The sequence below is a fragment of the Spermophilus citellus genome, assembly GCF_964194105.1.
Source record: "Spermophilus citellus genome assembly, chromosome: 2".
In the NCBI taxonomy this organism is placed as follows: Eukaryota; Metazoa; Chordata; class Mammalia; order Rodentia; family Sciuridae; genus Spermophilus; species Spermophilus citellus.
This window is the reverse complement of record NC_138183.1, coordinates 214,171,817-214,188,532: the sequence shown is the minus strand read 5'-3', so window position 1 is coordinate 214,188,532 and position 16,716 is coordinate 214,171,817. Positions and strand designations below refer to the sequence as shown.

The 16,716-nt window shown below is 39.7% G+C and overlaps 1 protein-coding gene across 3 annotated transcripts in view; it reads right to left on the bottom strand.

Moving 5' to 3' along the window:
• NELL1 (neural EGFL like 1) overlaps window positions 1-16,716 on the bottom strand; it is a gene marked incomplete at its 5' end in the record, with an annotated part of 865,989 nt that overhangs the window by 763,826 nt on the left and 85,447 nt on the right. For all 3 annotated transcript variants that reach the window (XM_081280547.1, XM_081280546.1, XM_081280545.1), the window contains one exon: window positions 2,894-3,044. In XM_081280547.1, the coding sequence (XP_081136673.1) occupies window positions 2,894-3,044 (151 nt within the window). The remainder of the gene's footprint in view (window positions 1-2,893; window positions 3,045-16,716) is intronic.

Genomic DNA, 16,716 nt, shown 5'->3' with positions numbered 1-16,716 from the left:
CTTAGTGAAGCTAGCCAAACCCTAAAAAACAGATACCAAATGTCTTCTTTGATATAATGAGAGCAAGTATGAACAGAGCAGGGAGGAAGAGTAGGAAGAAAAGAGTAACATTAAACAGAGACTTGAGATGGGAGGGAAAGGGAGAGAAAAGGGAAATTGCATGGAAATGAAGGGAGACACTCATTGCTAAACAAAATTACATATAAGAGGTTGTGAGGGGAATGGGAAAATAAACAAAGAGAGAAATGAATTATAGTAGATGGGGTAGAGAGAGAAGATGGGAGGGGAGGGGAGGGGGGATAGTAGGGGATAGGAAAGGTAGCAGAATACAACAGTCACTAATATGGCATTATCTAAAATTGTGGATGTGTAACTGACGTGATTCTGCAATCTGCATTTGGGGTAAAATTGGGAGTTCATAACCCATGTCAATCTAATGTATGAAATATAATATGTCAAGAGCTTTGTAATGTTGTGAACAACCAATAAAAAAAAATGTAAAAAAAAAAAAAAAAAAAAAAGAAAATCCTTGGTGGCCTGATTTTACGCATGGTCAAATGTGAATGCCAAACATTTGCAGGACAACTTGCTCCTGCAGACATTATTTCTTTGATAAATAAGAACGATCCTGAGAACAATGAAATATTCTCATTCGTTACAGATGGGAAACTTCTGGGAGGTTCCTATAAATAGTTGAATTCCTAAATATATACCATTATATATTCCCCTTCAATTTTATTGCATCCCAGGTCTTCTTAACTAGAATTTAATCTTCCTGAAGGTGGAAATCAGGTTTTCTCTGCTACCCATAGCCACTGCATTACAAACTCACAATCATTTATACTTTGCCTTGATTAGACTAAACAAATATGGAAGAGAGCACCATAAAATCCGAGACGATGATCTATTTCTATTTCTTCATATTTTATTTATTAGTCAATATCTGAGGTTTTCCTATTATAATGAAAAATTATCAGATGACTCTCCATTCAATGATCCTCGGGTTCTATTAGAAATCAGCTAGGGATATAAGAGAAGGCAATCTTAACTCTGTGCGGCAGTACTGATTTTTTTTAAAACCTTTTCTAAAGTAAGATTTTTGTAATTACAAAAGAGAAATCCAACAAATATGTCTGAAGACAAAAAGCAAGGAGAAATGTATATTTGTCAAGAAATAGCAGCTCAATATGCATTGTCTTTTATCTGGCCTCATAGCAATTCTGCAAAATAAATTATTGCCTACATTTTCGACACAGAAATTGAAGTCCCAAAATACTAAATAGCTGATGTCACCCAACTAGAACTAGAACTCCAGCCAGTGCCATGCTCTTTCTACTAAAAAACATTCATTCCACATGTTTCTCATCTACTTTGAGAAGCCCACCCCTATGTATGAAGCTATACATTCTGGTCTTGGACTGTATGGTCCTCCATTCAAACCCAAGTCCACAAGGCCAGTAGGGAAAGACAGCCTTTCCATGATTGTAAAGCTGAGACTTGGCTTAACACCAAACCCCAGCACTCAGAATACCTTTGAACTAACCTGTATCTCTCACAGGCATGTACATACATCATGTTGATTTCACTCAAAATCAGCCAGTTCCTAATGCTAACACCCACTCCCCAGCCAAAAAAAAAAAAAAAAAAAAAAAAGCATCAGGTGCCTCATAACCCCTTGAGGCTGAGAGCAAACTTAACCATTAAAAACAGAACTGTTGATCCTTACAAATGCTGAAAGAGTATAAGGAAACACCTTCAGTTCTAGTCAAACAGATCCATTCATTGTGTCCCTCCTAAAAAAGTGCATTTCCTTACATTTCCTCACCTCTGTGACGACACACCAGCTCTATGTACCCTTGTTCCCTTTCCTGCCAGAATTCTGCCTGTCCTTCAAGTCCTCTCTCTGTATGGTGGTCTTCACCAACCAGTGAATTCAGTGAACTCAACACCTTGACATAATTTTGAAATTAGATGCCACTCTATTATTTCTTTATTATTAACTCTTTTTTATTCTTTAGCTTTAAGGTGGTCAAGCCATTGAATGGTTAGAAACTTAGAACCCTTTATGAAAAGGGTTGAACCTCATAATAGAGCAGTTTTCTTAAACATCAAACCCGCTGCCTATGGGGACCTTAATCCAAGTTTTCCCATTTGGCACTGAGGCTCTGCAAGGATCTGGCTTCTACCTACCTCTGTAATACCACCCCTCACTGCCCACCCACAAATCTCATCTCTTCCCCCTACACAATTTTAGGTTCCAACCATGTACCCACACTTGCATTATCCTTCTTAAAATATTGGAAACCTCTTTCTATAATGTTGTTCCCACCCCTTCATTCCTATTCCACTATCAGAAAACACTTGGCTTTTTTCCTTATACAACCACAGGTCCTTTAGGAAGCCTTTCCTGGATATCCCAATCCTCAATAGGATTGAGCCCTCTCCCTTTCTTCCCTGAACTCTAACTGCTAGCATTCCATCACAGTGCTTTGTGATATTTGTCCACATTCCCTACTTGTTTATGTGACCCTTAGAATAACACTTTTGAACTGTTCACCTCCCACACAAGAAATTCTTATTGAAGGCTATTAAACATAACTAATTAATTTGCTTGATGACTTAAGTATGGTGGATAGAATGCAGTTTTCCATGAACAAAGTCAACCTTTTAAAGGCAGGAGAGAAAGACACTCATTAGTGATCCTTGGAGAGCAAATAAGGAAAACACTTTGCCCAAAGTAAATTATTAATGCAAAGTAGATTCATTAATGTGTTCAGCAGAAATCATTCCTCAGCTAGCAGAATGTTTCCAAGGAGCTCCCACCCCTAAACTCCAAGGCATCTTGCATAGCCCATGAACTCTGAGTAGATTTTCAAAAGTGGAGATTTCTTACCTGTGTTCCAGTTCTCGAATGGACAGTATCACTCCTGAAGTTGACGGCTTCTGCTGTACGGTGGCCAAAAAGGTAAATTCACTCTTATTCCGGAACAACTGAATTAATTTCTCACTCACATGAGGGGCTGCATGGATCTCTCTCTCTGTATCTAAGAGTCAGGAAGGAAGAACGGGAGGAGAAAAAAGAGAAGACCAAGGAGGAGAAGGGTAGAGACAAAATAAAGAGGAGAGGGAACAAGAGAAAGAAGAGAAAAAAAAAAGATCACAGTTAAAAATACCATGTTCAAGTATCCAGATCACATTTTTCATTTTCTCTTCTTGTCAATAGTTTCCATTTTTAGGTGCCATTCACCACTCCATACGGCCACATTCGTTCAATGAAAAACCCAGAAATGCTATCTCTGTCACCATGCCCACTTGTCACTTTGACAAGTTCACAACTGGCCAGACAGTGATTTTCTGACATGGATTTTGACAGGACACTGAGCAATTTAGCCTGCTGCAAACAGATGAAGTTTCTGTAAATAAGGTGAGAGGCAGTCAAATAAACGGGATCCTAAATTCAGAGAATCTTGGATCCAGCAGAACCCAAATGCCACTCAGCATGCCTCCAATCTCATTTTTCCCATAGGCTTGTTTTCCTTCTCCTCATAATTCATTTAAGAAACCTGCCCTTGCCTTGTGCCTAGCACAGATTTACTAGCACTAATAATGGCAAATGACTCTGCCTTTGCTTAAAGAATAAACACAAAACATGCTCATAAGTGTGCCTGAATTTCTCTGCAAATATGCAATGGATTGCTTTCCTCATGAAATATTTATTAAAGTTGAATCCAATTCAGCAAGACTGGATGTGTGAGAGTCCAGCTAATCCTGCTCCTGGACAGGAATCCCTCCTTCTCCAACATCAGCATAATGACAGGCATCTATCACTCCATACTCAGACTCACCCTGGCCGTGACAAACTGGGTGTTATCTCATTATTTCACCGTACGTACATTTCCTGGCATCAGAAAGGGGCACCAAGGGAGCAAAGTTAGAGGAGACTACTCAAAGGATGATAAAGGGACATCAGAGGTGTATTCAGTGGTCCCCTCACACAACCCAAACACCTCCTCTCAATGTATGACAACTACTTAGTTATTTCTCCAGGGACACATGAGGAGCCTTCGAAAAACAGAGAACGGCAAAGACTACACCACATGGCAAACTTTTACAACAACGCTGAGGAATCTCAGCCTAAAGAGTGGCCTCTAAAAAAAAAAAAAAGAAATAATAATCTTTCAATTCTTGGTCTTGAGGCCCAGTTGCCTGATCTGCAAATAGAGGGGGTACCTAGGGGATCTCTCAGAGCTTCCTACCTCAGCCTGTAGTTCTGTGAATTACTGCTCAGCATACATGACACAGAAAGAACACAACAGCCTTTTCTACCTGCAAATGCCTAGGCTGAGGATGGTTTAAAAAAACAGTGGGGAGGGGGTCCTATACCACAGAGGCACCTGAGCCAGGCAGAGCTCTCCATCGCACAAGTCCACCTGCATGACACTTGTTTTTCTGCCTAAAGAAAGGCCTTCGATATTCTCCTGTAAAGGGCACATTTCTGGCTTTTGTCAAGGGTTGAGATAAGAACTAGCCACTTAAGGAGTGCTTCTGTGCCTTCTACAAAATCCCAGGTGAAAACTTTCCAGTTGGCATTCACAACTAATTGAGTATATAAACAAATCATATTGCAAACTAGAGAATATTAGCAACTTTTATTAACATTATTTTTATTATCATTACTTCTGGGCAAAATGCTCCCAATAAATTCCACCTAGAATTTAATGCTAGAAAAATAAATTGGACTTTTGAGATTATGTTGACTTTTTCCTTTTGTACTCATCAGTGAGGAATGAGCCCAGTGAAGAGAAGTCCGTGATTAATCAACAATGCCTGCTGGAGGAAAGGGGTATTGATATCATATTGAGTACGGGTGTCCTCACTTCTCATTTAATTCTCCTTGGGCAATATCTAGCCCCATGACCAAGGGCCTTCAAATTTCCGCAACCCTAAACTTTCCCTTAAGTAAAAGACCCATGTATTTAACTTCCAACTTGATATTGCCATGAGAATATCTAGTCAGCAGTTCAAATTTTATGTGACTACCTAATAAGCATTTCAAATTGTATGTGTGTACATCAGAACTCCTTTTCTCTTCCCCAATCCTCTATCTTTAGATCCTAAAGTTCCCCAGTCTTAGTAGGTGGTAATGCCCAGTTCCACAAGTCAAAACAATTAGAATTTGTCCTTGATTCTTTCCATTTCTTCTCCCTCTATGTCCAACCCAAGAGTGAATCAAGAGGGCTCCCATGTCTGGAATCTGTCCACTTCTTCCTAATTTCATTCTTTTTTTTTTTTTTAATGGTTCAACTTACTTTATTTTTATTTTTATTTTTTTTTAAAGAGAGAGAGAGAGAGAGAGAATTTTATTTAGTTTTTAGTTTTTTTCGGCGGACACAAAACATCTTTGTTTGTATGTGGCGCTGAGGATCGAACCCGGGCCACACGCATGCCAGGCGAGCGCGCTACCGCTTGAGCCATATCTCCAGCCCCCTAATTTCATTCTTATAGCTCTTTCACAAGCCCCTGTCCTTGCACTCTAGAACAGTCTAATGGTGTCCTAATTAGTCTCCCTGCTTTCATGCAGCCTTCTTTCCCCCATTTTTCCACCCAGTAGCCAAAGTGCTCCCTTTAAAGCAAAAGTCTGGGGGCTAGGGATGTGGCTCAAGTGGTAGCGCGCTCGCCTGGCATGCTTGCGGCCCGGGTTCGATCCTCAGCACCACATACCAACAAAGATGTTGTGTCTGCCGAGAACTGAAAATAAATATTTAAAAAAGTTCTCTCTCTCTCTCTCTCTCTCTCTCTCTCTCTCTCTCTCTTCTCTCTCTCTCTTTCCCCCCCTCTCCTCTTTCTTAAAAAAAAAAAAGCAAAAGTCTGAATCATTTCACCTTCCTGTTTAAAATTCTCCAATGGCTTCCCACTGCTTATAGGATAAAATCCAGCCCTGTTAGCCTGATCTGCAAAGGCACACACATACTGATTCTTGTCTGCCCCTCCCTCTCCATCTCACACTCTCCTCCTTGTTTGCTGGGAGCACATTCCACCCACTCCTGTCTAAGATCTTTGGATCCTGCCCTCTCCCCAGAGTCATCTTCTGCCACCTCTCCACATGCCTGGCTCCTTCTCCTTTAGCACAAGCTACAAATGCAACCTCCCTGTCACTCTTTCTAAAGTAGGCTGTCCACCAGTGTCCCTCTAACACACCACCCTGGTTATTTTCTCCATATAACTTGTCATAATGTATGGATTAGGATCAGTTTGTTATTTCTTTACATTATTTATCACAATCTTGTCCCAGGCTTCTTTCTCATTTATTTTTCTCATTTATATTATTACTTTAAATAATCACATATGTTATAATAAGAAAATAGTAGGCATGGTATCTTTTTGAAAACTAGGAATATATGAGTCCTTCTCAAATGTCAGTGGCTATCAAATTAAAGAAGATGATATTTGATGCCAATTTGCTCCCCTATTCAGAGGACACTCATCCCCCAACAGTCTGAACCAGTCCTACCACACTTCCGCTCACCCATCCTCCTTGAAAGCTGAACATTTCTTATGCTGACTTTTCTCATTTCTTTTTATAAATGATTGGCACATTGAAGTAAAGAGAGCCCATTAGCACTCAACAGAGTGAAATGTAAGAAATATCTATTTTGATACATGGAGACTTTATGAGCGTTCTCATTTTCAGAAAAGCCCTTTCAAATAAATGTTTATCATAATTCAGCCGATAAAAGAACACAAGAAAGCAACGCCATGTCTTCTTAGAATATAGAGGCAAGAACAATGAATCAGGTTTCCAGGGACTGAGACTACTCTGAGATTTTTAAATAACTAGCCGTGTACCTCAGATAAAGACACTTTACCCCTCTGAACACTACACTCAACATCTAAAAATCAAGATTAAATTCTGTGATCTCCAAGTTCTTTCCTAGCCTCAATATTTCATTTCTGTTAATCACTTTACCCTGCTCCTAGCCATGTATCAAAAGAAGGGACTAAGGGTATTTTCCATCCATAAAACACAGATTTTGCAGATTTTCTCCTTTGGTGATTTTCCACATTAGCATAAAATATTAACTTTTCAATTACTGAAAATAGTGACATGTCACCTACTTTACAGAAGCCTGATATTTTTTTTTTACCTGGAGTTAAAAGAGCAACCAATGAAAACCAAGTAATGGGACCCTATAGTGAATATTGTACCGTATTCAGCCACTACAGTGTGGGTTTGCTGTGTTACTTGAGAATAGTCAGTTCTGCTAGAGAGAACAAGAAAAACAAGTAGGATGGATGAGGCTCATAAGAAGTGTTAAATATAGATATCAAGTTGGAAACCTGTGAAACATGTTACACAGATTGAATAAATGGAACATAAGCAGGCTGAACATAGATAAAAAGAATCAAATAAGAGTGTTGCTTGCAGATAGAATGGGGCAGGAGGGCCAAATCATAATGTATACATCATGCCACCTTCAGAATGACAGCTATCTCATCACTAAATCCAACACCCATCATTGACATTCATTCCATTCCCATTGGGTCCCCACAAGTGCACTCCCTGAGAAATGCCAATAAAACTCATTACCACTTACCAAATGGACTAGTAGACCACAATTGTGGTCAGAATTATTTGCCCCAAGCATGTTAGCTCCAGTCTGAATTTCCCTCCCTCACTTTTTACGTGAACTCGAGTCCTTGTAACGTCACCATCAGGAAAGCTATTACAACCCAGAGAGAAGAAAAGAGAAGGGGTATGGTAAAGAACGAATATAGGGACAAAGCTTAAATCAAGACTCAGGTGGAGTGTCCTTCTCCCCTTCTTGCACTGCAGCCCAACTCTCCCAGCCTACTCCATCTCTTTTCCCTGTTTCCTCCTGGAATTGCAAATTGATTTAAGAAGCCATGTGATTCAAGTATCTGAATTTGATCTATTTGTGAAGCTTCTCATTTTGTGACCTCTGGGTGTATATTTGGAGGCTGTCTTTGTGTCAAGGTAATGTTCCACACAACAAACATGTAAGACGAACATTTTTCATTTTTTTAAAAGGCTGGAAAAAAATATCATTCCAAATACTCAGAGGTTTAGCATAATCTACTTAAGAAATGCTAACTCAGCATCAAGGGTTAAATGCTTTTTCTTTCCTAGGATGGAAATGGTGCTACCTAGTAATTTTTAAAGAAAGACTAAAACTGCTAATGTGATGATTAAACATCAGAAAAAAAAAAAAACAAAGGTGTTGGATGAAGGGGAGGAAACTAGAGAGTGGAGAAGAAAAGGAATGGAATGAAATGATATTCGCATACTCTTCTCTGCTAAATATAGAAGCAACTTTATTTCCCTTTTCCCTAACTTACAGGGTGAGGATAGTGGTGAATGGTGAATTTCATTGCCAACATATATCTGTGCATCATCTGTATCAGGCTCTATGCTGGGCACTAGGGAAATGAAAGTAAAAATGTAGTTTCTTTCCTATAAGACAGTTTTCCAGTGACAACAGGTACAGAACAAAGCAGTGCACAAAGGACAGAGGTGGCCTTCGGGGACTGGGTATGACATCACAGAGGATGTGTCATTGAACCCAACTCAAAAGAGATGAATAAGCCTTCACCAGGCAGGAGTGTGAGGATGGACAGGACGTGCATTGTAGGGTCGCTGTGCAGACCTTCACAGTACCCTGGCAATTTTCTTTCTCTGCAAGCATCTCTCTCAGTAAAAGTCCAGCAGGGAGGGCTGCGGCTGGGGCTCAGTGGTAGCGCACTTGCCTGGCATATGTGATGCATTGGGTTCGATTCTCAGCACCACATATAAATAAATAAATGAACAAATAAAGGTCTATCAACAACTTAAAAATATTATTTTTTAAAAAGTCCAGCAGGAAAAGCATCTACTCAATACTGGAGGGAATTCTCAGGCTCCTGACCAGCCAAGGAGCACCAGATTAGCACAAAGCAGAGTAACTGCCAAAATCCCAGCTGATACATCAGCTAAGGATAGATGAATCAAGGTAGCAGAGAAGCAGCAACCAGAAACATGAAGAAACAGACACATCAGGGCAGCCCACCTCAGCCTTGACTGATGGAGAATTCAGACAACATTTAATATCTACAGGAGAATCTCACACATGGCAAACTCCTGGTACAGATCAGGCACATCCTTCTAGTCTAAGTCTTGCTTAAGCTCATGGTGAGATTGGTCCCTGAAGGCAAAACAACTCTTTGTTCGTTTGAACTGACAGTTGGCTTTTCATTTCTGAGTGCAGAGGAAATTTGCCAATTCCAAACTGTCAACTACCCATGGAGCAAATCCTGCTGTGGGGAGGGAGGGTGGGGAGGGAGGCACCTCACTGTTAGGTCTTGCAGACCATCCTTGAGAATGTCAGGTAATGATCCAAGCAGCTTTCAAAGAAGCAGAAGTCACAAGCAGAAAGTAGTGGGAACATCAGGAGACTTCCAGTTAATATGTAAGGGATTTTCATCTCCACTCACAAGTGCACAATAACATTCCATTAAACCTCTATTAGCTCCAGAAACCAGAATGATAGAGGGCGAATGTGTGCCTTGTTGTTGCAGGCCCAAGTGCAGGGCCACACGCTGTTCCTGTCATTTCACTTATGATCATCTTAGGGGTAGGCCTTATTAGGATTTCTATTTTACAGATGTGAATTTAAATAATATTCTTAAGAATGCTGAGCTAGGAAGCCACGGTACTGAGCGTTCAACCCAGCAGGCCTGTTCCACAGGGCATACGTTCACCAGCACTGTGTCTGCTATTTATCAATATGTCAGCACTTGATTTATGTGGAAAAGAGACAAATCACCATCATATGCCCAATGCCTGGCACTTACTACTTATACTATTTATTTTTAAAAATTGAGTAAATGAATGCATGAACTATTTCTGCAAACTTTATGAGGTAAATATCAAAATCTCCTATTGTATGGGGCAAAGAAACTGAGGCACAGAGAAGGCTAATGACTGCCCAGAGTCACATGGCAAGCAAATGGAGGGAAAACTTAACTTTTGCCCATTGAAAACCACCATGGCACTCATGGAGATGATTGGCACCCTGTTATTTTTCATCCTCCTCTTCCTCTTTCCATCTACCCTTGCCTTGACCCAGCATCCCAAGCCTCGTTTCCCTTATTCCCAGAGCCATGGTCCCTCCACATTGCTGCATTCCCCTCTACAGTGACCTCTCTCTCCTCTACCTCTCTTTTGGGCACCATCTTAAATGTTATCCCTCAAGCCAACTTCCTCTGACCACTTCAGACTAGTTGGTTCCTTATATTTTGTCTTCCTTGTGCTTATCACAACCATGTATGTGGTCATTTTATTCATGTCATGTTCCTCACTAGATTGTAAATCCCATAAGGAACTGTTTACCAATACATACCCACCACTATTACAGTGCCCGGCACACAGTAAAGCCTCAACCTCGTTGGTTTAATCCAATATATCTTGACTCCAGACTCTGGAACACAATGTCAGAAAGGAGGTCTGCTGGAGATACTCAAATATAATCCCAACCTGTTGAGATAAACTGTCTTAAAATAATGAGCTGCCTAGAAATAATAAAACCAGTTCAGCATCCCCAACTTCTCCATTAGGGAATGGAGCCTAAAGAATCATGTGACATATGGTGTTAATCAAATTTTTTTTTTGTAATTACTATATGACTCAATCAAGAGATTCCAATGCCCCCATAATTTTACTAATTAGATAGGCACTGAAAGGCAGCTGAGCTCTTTCATGAATGTTTGAGAATACCAGCAAGGAAAATCAGCTCATCCCCTCTGTCACTAAGAAACTAACAAACGGCAACAACACTTCTTTAGGCTCTCTCTTCACACTGTCTCCACAACCTACAATGGTCAAGTCTCTACTCCATTACCCATTCTCCTCATCCCCACTCCTCTACCCCAGCTCACCTGGGGAAGCCAGGGAATAAGGAAAAAGGTAAAGTGTTAATGTCAGCTCCATTTGAGTCATAAGAGGAAAAGAAAAAAGAAAAAATGAATGATTAAGAAGACTGCATTACATAGCAAAAAAAAAAAAAAGAGAGAGAGAGCTACCCAATAGTAGAGAATGGTTAAGTAAATTAGGGAATTTACTTAATTATGTATGAAAATTATTTACTTAATTATGTATGGAAATTATGTATGATATCTTAATATATCTGGGATTATTATGTGAAGATAAGGGGCTGAGAATGGGGCTCAATTGATGGAGCTCTTAAATGGCCTATGTAAGAGCCTGGGTTCAATCCCCACCACCACAAAAAGGGGGAAAAAAGGAAACATCTAAGAAATATTGTCAAATAGCTACATAGTTATATGTAGAGTAGTATATCAAGTATACATAAAATTTATTTAGCAATCTAAAGCAGACAGATTGGAATGATCTTCAATCAAAATGTTAGCAACTGAGAGCTAACATGAGTGAAATTTTCTTCTTTGCACATGTCAGAATTTCCCAATCTTCTCTGAGAATTATTATAAAGTAAAACAACAAAATTTCTTCTAAAATATAAGAGCATGTTATAAAAACATGGGAGAAACAAGAAGGGAGTCCTATAAAAGAAAAAAAAAGAAGCTCCAAGCACCTTGCTGTCAATCACATAATTGGGTATCCTTAAATTAGTGAAGGCACCAGACTCTCCCTCCAACCAACCTCAGCTAAGTTTGCTACTCATAAACATGACTCCTCTCCCTAAGGAAGGGACCAGTCAGCTCCCTGAATGGACTGCTAGGGCATTTCAATAAAAACATTTTCCAGCTGTCTGGTAACCATGTTCACCTGCCCATTGTTCACATCTGCCCACGTGTGACCTGGTCAGAACTAATGCCCATGCTTATCCCCATGAAAGTCCAGCAAGATGGAATTGAAGTGTACTTTGTCAGTAACTGACCATCAAGCTTCCTCAACTCTCATTTTAATCTACGTGACTGTTAAGAGTCTAAGCATCCAGCAGATGTATTCACTCCATTGTGTATGAAGTTCTGTACATAAAATGTTACTGGGTGCAAGCAAGAACACTGTTTCTGTCAAGATCTATTCCCTGGGTTCTATAAAAGATAGGAAAGCAGCCCTTATTCCTGCCCTCTATAAACTATCCATCCATCCATCCATCCATCCACTCACTTGCTTATTCTTTCTTACTTTAGAAACTTTTACTGAGGAGTCTTCTGAACCAGGCATTTGGACACAAAGTGGATCTTCCCTAGGGCCTAAGAGACTAATAGTAAATGGTATCTGATTGTTCCATTCAGAGGTATAACAGAGGCATGGCAAACCTGAGCCAACCTGAAACAAAACCACAGAGTTTGAAACCAGGGACTTGACATTTTGACTAATGGGTAGAACAGGCAGTGATTAAGAGCTCAGGCTCTGAAGCTGTCTCCTCCTCAGTTTCCAACTTTTCTCTTTTACCAAATGTGTGACCTTGGGCAAGTTAATCTGTCTATGCCTCCGCTTCCTCGTCTATAAAATGGAAAGAAAAATGCATCTACCCCATGGGGAATAGTATAAAGATTAAATCAATTAGTACACATTAAACTCTTAAAACAGTTTCTTTCACATAAAAAGTACATGACAATTGTTAGTCTCTTTGGAAAGCAGGAGGGCAGGCCCTGACCCTGTAGATGTTTCAGGAACCATCATGTTATGGCAGCCTGGGTGCTACAGCTGGAGCTGAGATCAAGATCAAACCAATGTTGGTTATGGTTGTGGGCCAGCAGGAGGACAATAGGCAGGTCAACATGGTTACCAGCAACAGCTGGAGGCATGGGTAGTGGCCACTTCTCTATTAAAAAAAAAATTCAGAATCTATGGGGATTCTGGCCATTCTACTTGAGTTCCTGTCAGATGACATCCACATACTTTTGAATTTTGGCTTTTTGCTAGGTATCAAGCTAAAGACTTTAAATATGTTAGTTTAGTACTCACAGAAAGTCTAGAGATATCAGTATTGTTATCTCCATCTTGTGGAGCAGAGGTACAAAGGGTTAAGCAGCAAATTCAGACCTGCCTTAAGGCCAGCCACAAGGCACCATTGCCTCTCAGTGCCATCTGTCATCTCAGACACACCAGAATTTTTCTTTCTGCACTTTTATTGGTGTATCATAAGTATTTATAATGTGATTTTTTGCAACATATTCATACATGCACACAATGTAACCACATAATTTGTTGGATATTTCTACACAATACTTCCACTTTCCCTCTCCTCCTCCCTTTCTTTTTCCTACTGTTGGTCTTCCTTCAGTTTTCATGAGCTCCCTCCACACCTTTCTTTATCTTTTTCCTCTCTTGCTTCTACATATGAAAGAAAACATATGACCCTTGACATCCTGAGTTTGGCTTATTTCATATAACACAATGCTCTCAAGTTCCATACATTTTATGCAAATAACAATTCATTCTTCTTTATGACTGAATAAAACTCCATTGTATATGTGTGCCACATTTCTTTGTCAATTCACATCCATTGGTAGACAGCTAGGCTAGTTTCACAATTTGGCTATTGTAAATTGTGCTGCTACAAACATGGTATACATTTATCACTATAATATGATGACTTAAAATCTTCAGGATAAATACTGAGGAGTGGTATAGCTGGGTAGCGCGGGGGTTCTATTTCTAGTCTTTTGAGAGACCTACATACTGATTTTCACAGTGGTTGTACTAATTTACAATCCTAGCAACAGTGTAAAAAGTGTTCCTTTTCTCCACATCCTAGCTAACATTTATTATTGTTTGTATCATTGATGACTGCCATTCTGATTGGTGGAGCATGAAATCTCAATGTAGTTTGGATTTGCATTTCTACAACTACTAATGATTTTTTAATGTATTTGTTGGCCATTTGTATTCATTGAGAAGCATCAGCCACACCAAGATTTGAACTTCAGCTCTTGCTATGTACATGCTGCCAGACCTTGCATAACTCAGTTTCCTTTCTCCATCCTTGAGTCACCTCAATGTGTGATATGATGGTAATAACCCCCCACCTTTCAGAGTTCTTTAATGAATAAATTAAAGAACAATGGAAAATGCCTCACATATAGCTAGCAGACTCCTAAGGATGTTTCTGAGTAGCTTTGCAAAGAATGGCCAAAAGTCTACCCACTAAAGTCTCAGATTAAAAATCTTCCAATTATGTTCATAACACATGATCATATTTCATATTTATAACAACCTTGTTGGGTATGCATTCATAGCCCCACTTTAAAGATGAAGCATCTCTGACTAAGAGAAGAAAAGTGACCAAGATTTCACCTCTCACAAGAAGCCAAGCTATATCTACTGATTCTAAATTTACAGCTCTTTCTGTATATTTTTGCATGGTTTCCCTAATCCCCCACATGAGAGAATCATTGAACTTCTCCACTAGACTCCAATGCCATGTGTCCCCTACCTATGGAGCATCCTCCAAGAGACTAAAATAGTACTTCACATATTAAAAATTAAATCTTTAGCCCATCAAAAAAATTTGGAACAGTGAGGTGACCTAATTATAATTAGTTCCCTTTTGTGCACCGTCCTAATTCTCAGGCATAAAAGAGACATTTTAAATGGTGTATTGGCTGGATCTTGCCACATCTACTCAGATTCAATAGTAAACAGTAGGGCATCATGTTCAACCACCAAGCTCTCTAATTTATGATTATTCATTATAAATCATTTTTACATGTTGCTTCAAATTCTGTTTTTCAAGAATAAAAATCTTCCTGCATTGAAATGCACGGTGATTTTAATATGCAAACCTCCTACCGAGATGATGTCTCATTTTAATTATTGTTTCGGTTTAATGGGTTTTCATTAAATTAGAGGATGGAGCAATTACTAGGGTGAACAGCTAATGTTTCAAAGGTAAGCTCCCATGACTCTGTGGGCAAAAAGACAGTTGTGGCATAAAGAAGCAGAAAGCTTAACTCTTCTGCATTAGCTTGTATTCAGCCTGACAGAAAACAGCACTGGCTATTTCCCCTCTCCACTTCCAAATACAACTAGCATCCCATCTCTGTGATAGGCAAACAACTTGAAGCATGTGTTTAACTCGGGTTATCTTAATCATTTAACTTTTCTACCAAGAATCCCGGTGCCTCCATCAGACTAGAAAGTACTTTTCAAGGTCTACAGCCTGCAAAGCGAGATGTCAAATCATAGGAAAATAATTCTGATGAAATTGTCTTCTCTTTCGCACATAAGTAATTTAGTTGATTTAGTGGATTAATGTCTGACTTTCCACCCCTGGGAAATTGGTCCAACTTTAATACAGGATGCAAAGACTAAAATCATATTAATTAGAAAACTGTCAGAGACTCGAGTAGAAATGACTTTGGTGGCCTCAGCAATATTTCACCCTGGAAACTGTACAAATTTGGCACTCTGAAACCAACAGGGCAGCATTACCTCAGACAGGAGTGAAGGAGTGAATGAAAAGTAGGACATGAGTGGAGGGTAAGAAAGTCTGCTTTCCTGGGGTCCTGGTGGTCAGAGCAGAAGGACATGACTCCATGCTAGGAGGTGGGACACCACACTGAAGAAACCTGCGCCTGGGAAGGTGGACAGGGTGGCACGCTTCACATGTCATTTTTTTCCTCTCCAAATTAGCTATGGAGAAAGAGAGGGAAGCAGAGGGGGTCCTTCTAGAAATAACCAGTCTATTAGGCTAAGGCATAAGAATGCCAAGCAAATAGTGCAGAAGCCTCTTGGCCTGCTACGGGAAAGAGAAAGAAATCTTTTCCAAATCGGAAAGGAATCAAAGCAACATTAATCCCAGATAACCCAGCAGGAACTGAGTGATAAATAGAAATCTTCGTTGATCACCACTAACCCACTCCCAGGCTGAAATTTCTCTTTGTGTTATTATTTTCATTGTATATATTTATAGGGTAGCGTATAATAATTCCATTCACATATACAATGTGTAATGATAAAATCAGAGTGGTTAGTATTCCCATCTCCTTAGACATTTCTTAAAAATTTTTTTATTAATATGCAATAATTGTACATATTTATGGAACAGAACGTGAGATTTCAATACATATATACAGTGTGTGCTGACCAAAGTAGGTAATTAATGTTTCCATCTCCTAATCATTACTTTGTTTGGAGCCTTCAAGCTCCTATCTTTCTAGTTACTCGTAAAATATATAATAAGTATATTTCTGACAAGGATAATAATTGGGACACCTCAATGTAAGGCTTTCTTTTCAACTCCTTTATTTCCGCAGTCCTAAAAAGCACACCATCAGCTCTTGGATCACATGCATTAATCTAATTACACGGCTTGTTAGCTAATTAGTTCCGGAGCCACTGCTGGGGAGGCTTTCCTCACTATTTATCTGTCTGGGTTGGCCACAGGGTGTCTGTGCTTTTGGTTTCCAGGGGGAAACTGAAAACTGAAGCAATTACTGGCCTCCCAATCCTCTGCTGAGGAAGGAGGGCGGCCCTTTCTGAACAAGGAACAGGTCACCTAAAACTCCAGACTTTGAACAGAAGCTTCAAGAAATGTACGCGGCTGGGGCTGTAGCTCAGTGGCAGAGCACCTGCCTAGCATATGTCTGGCACTGGGTTTGATTCTTAGCACTACATAAAAATAAACAAAATAAAGGCATGCTGTCCATCTACAACTATAAAAAAGGAAAAGAAAAAGAGAAATATAGGCATCCATCCAGAAAGAGAACTACCCGTGTAGTTTTTCTGCA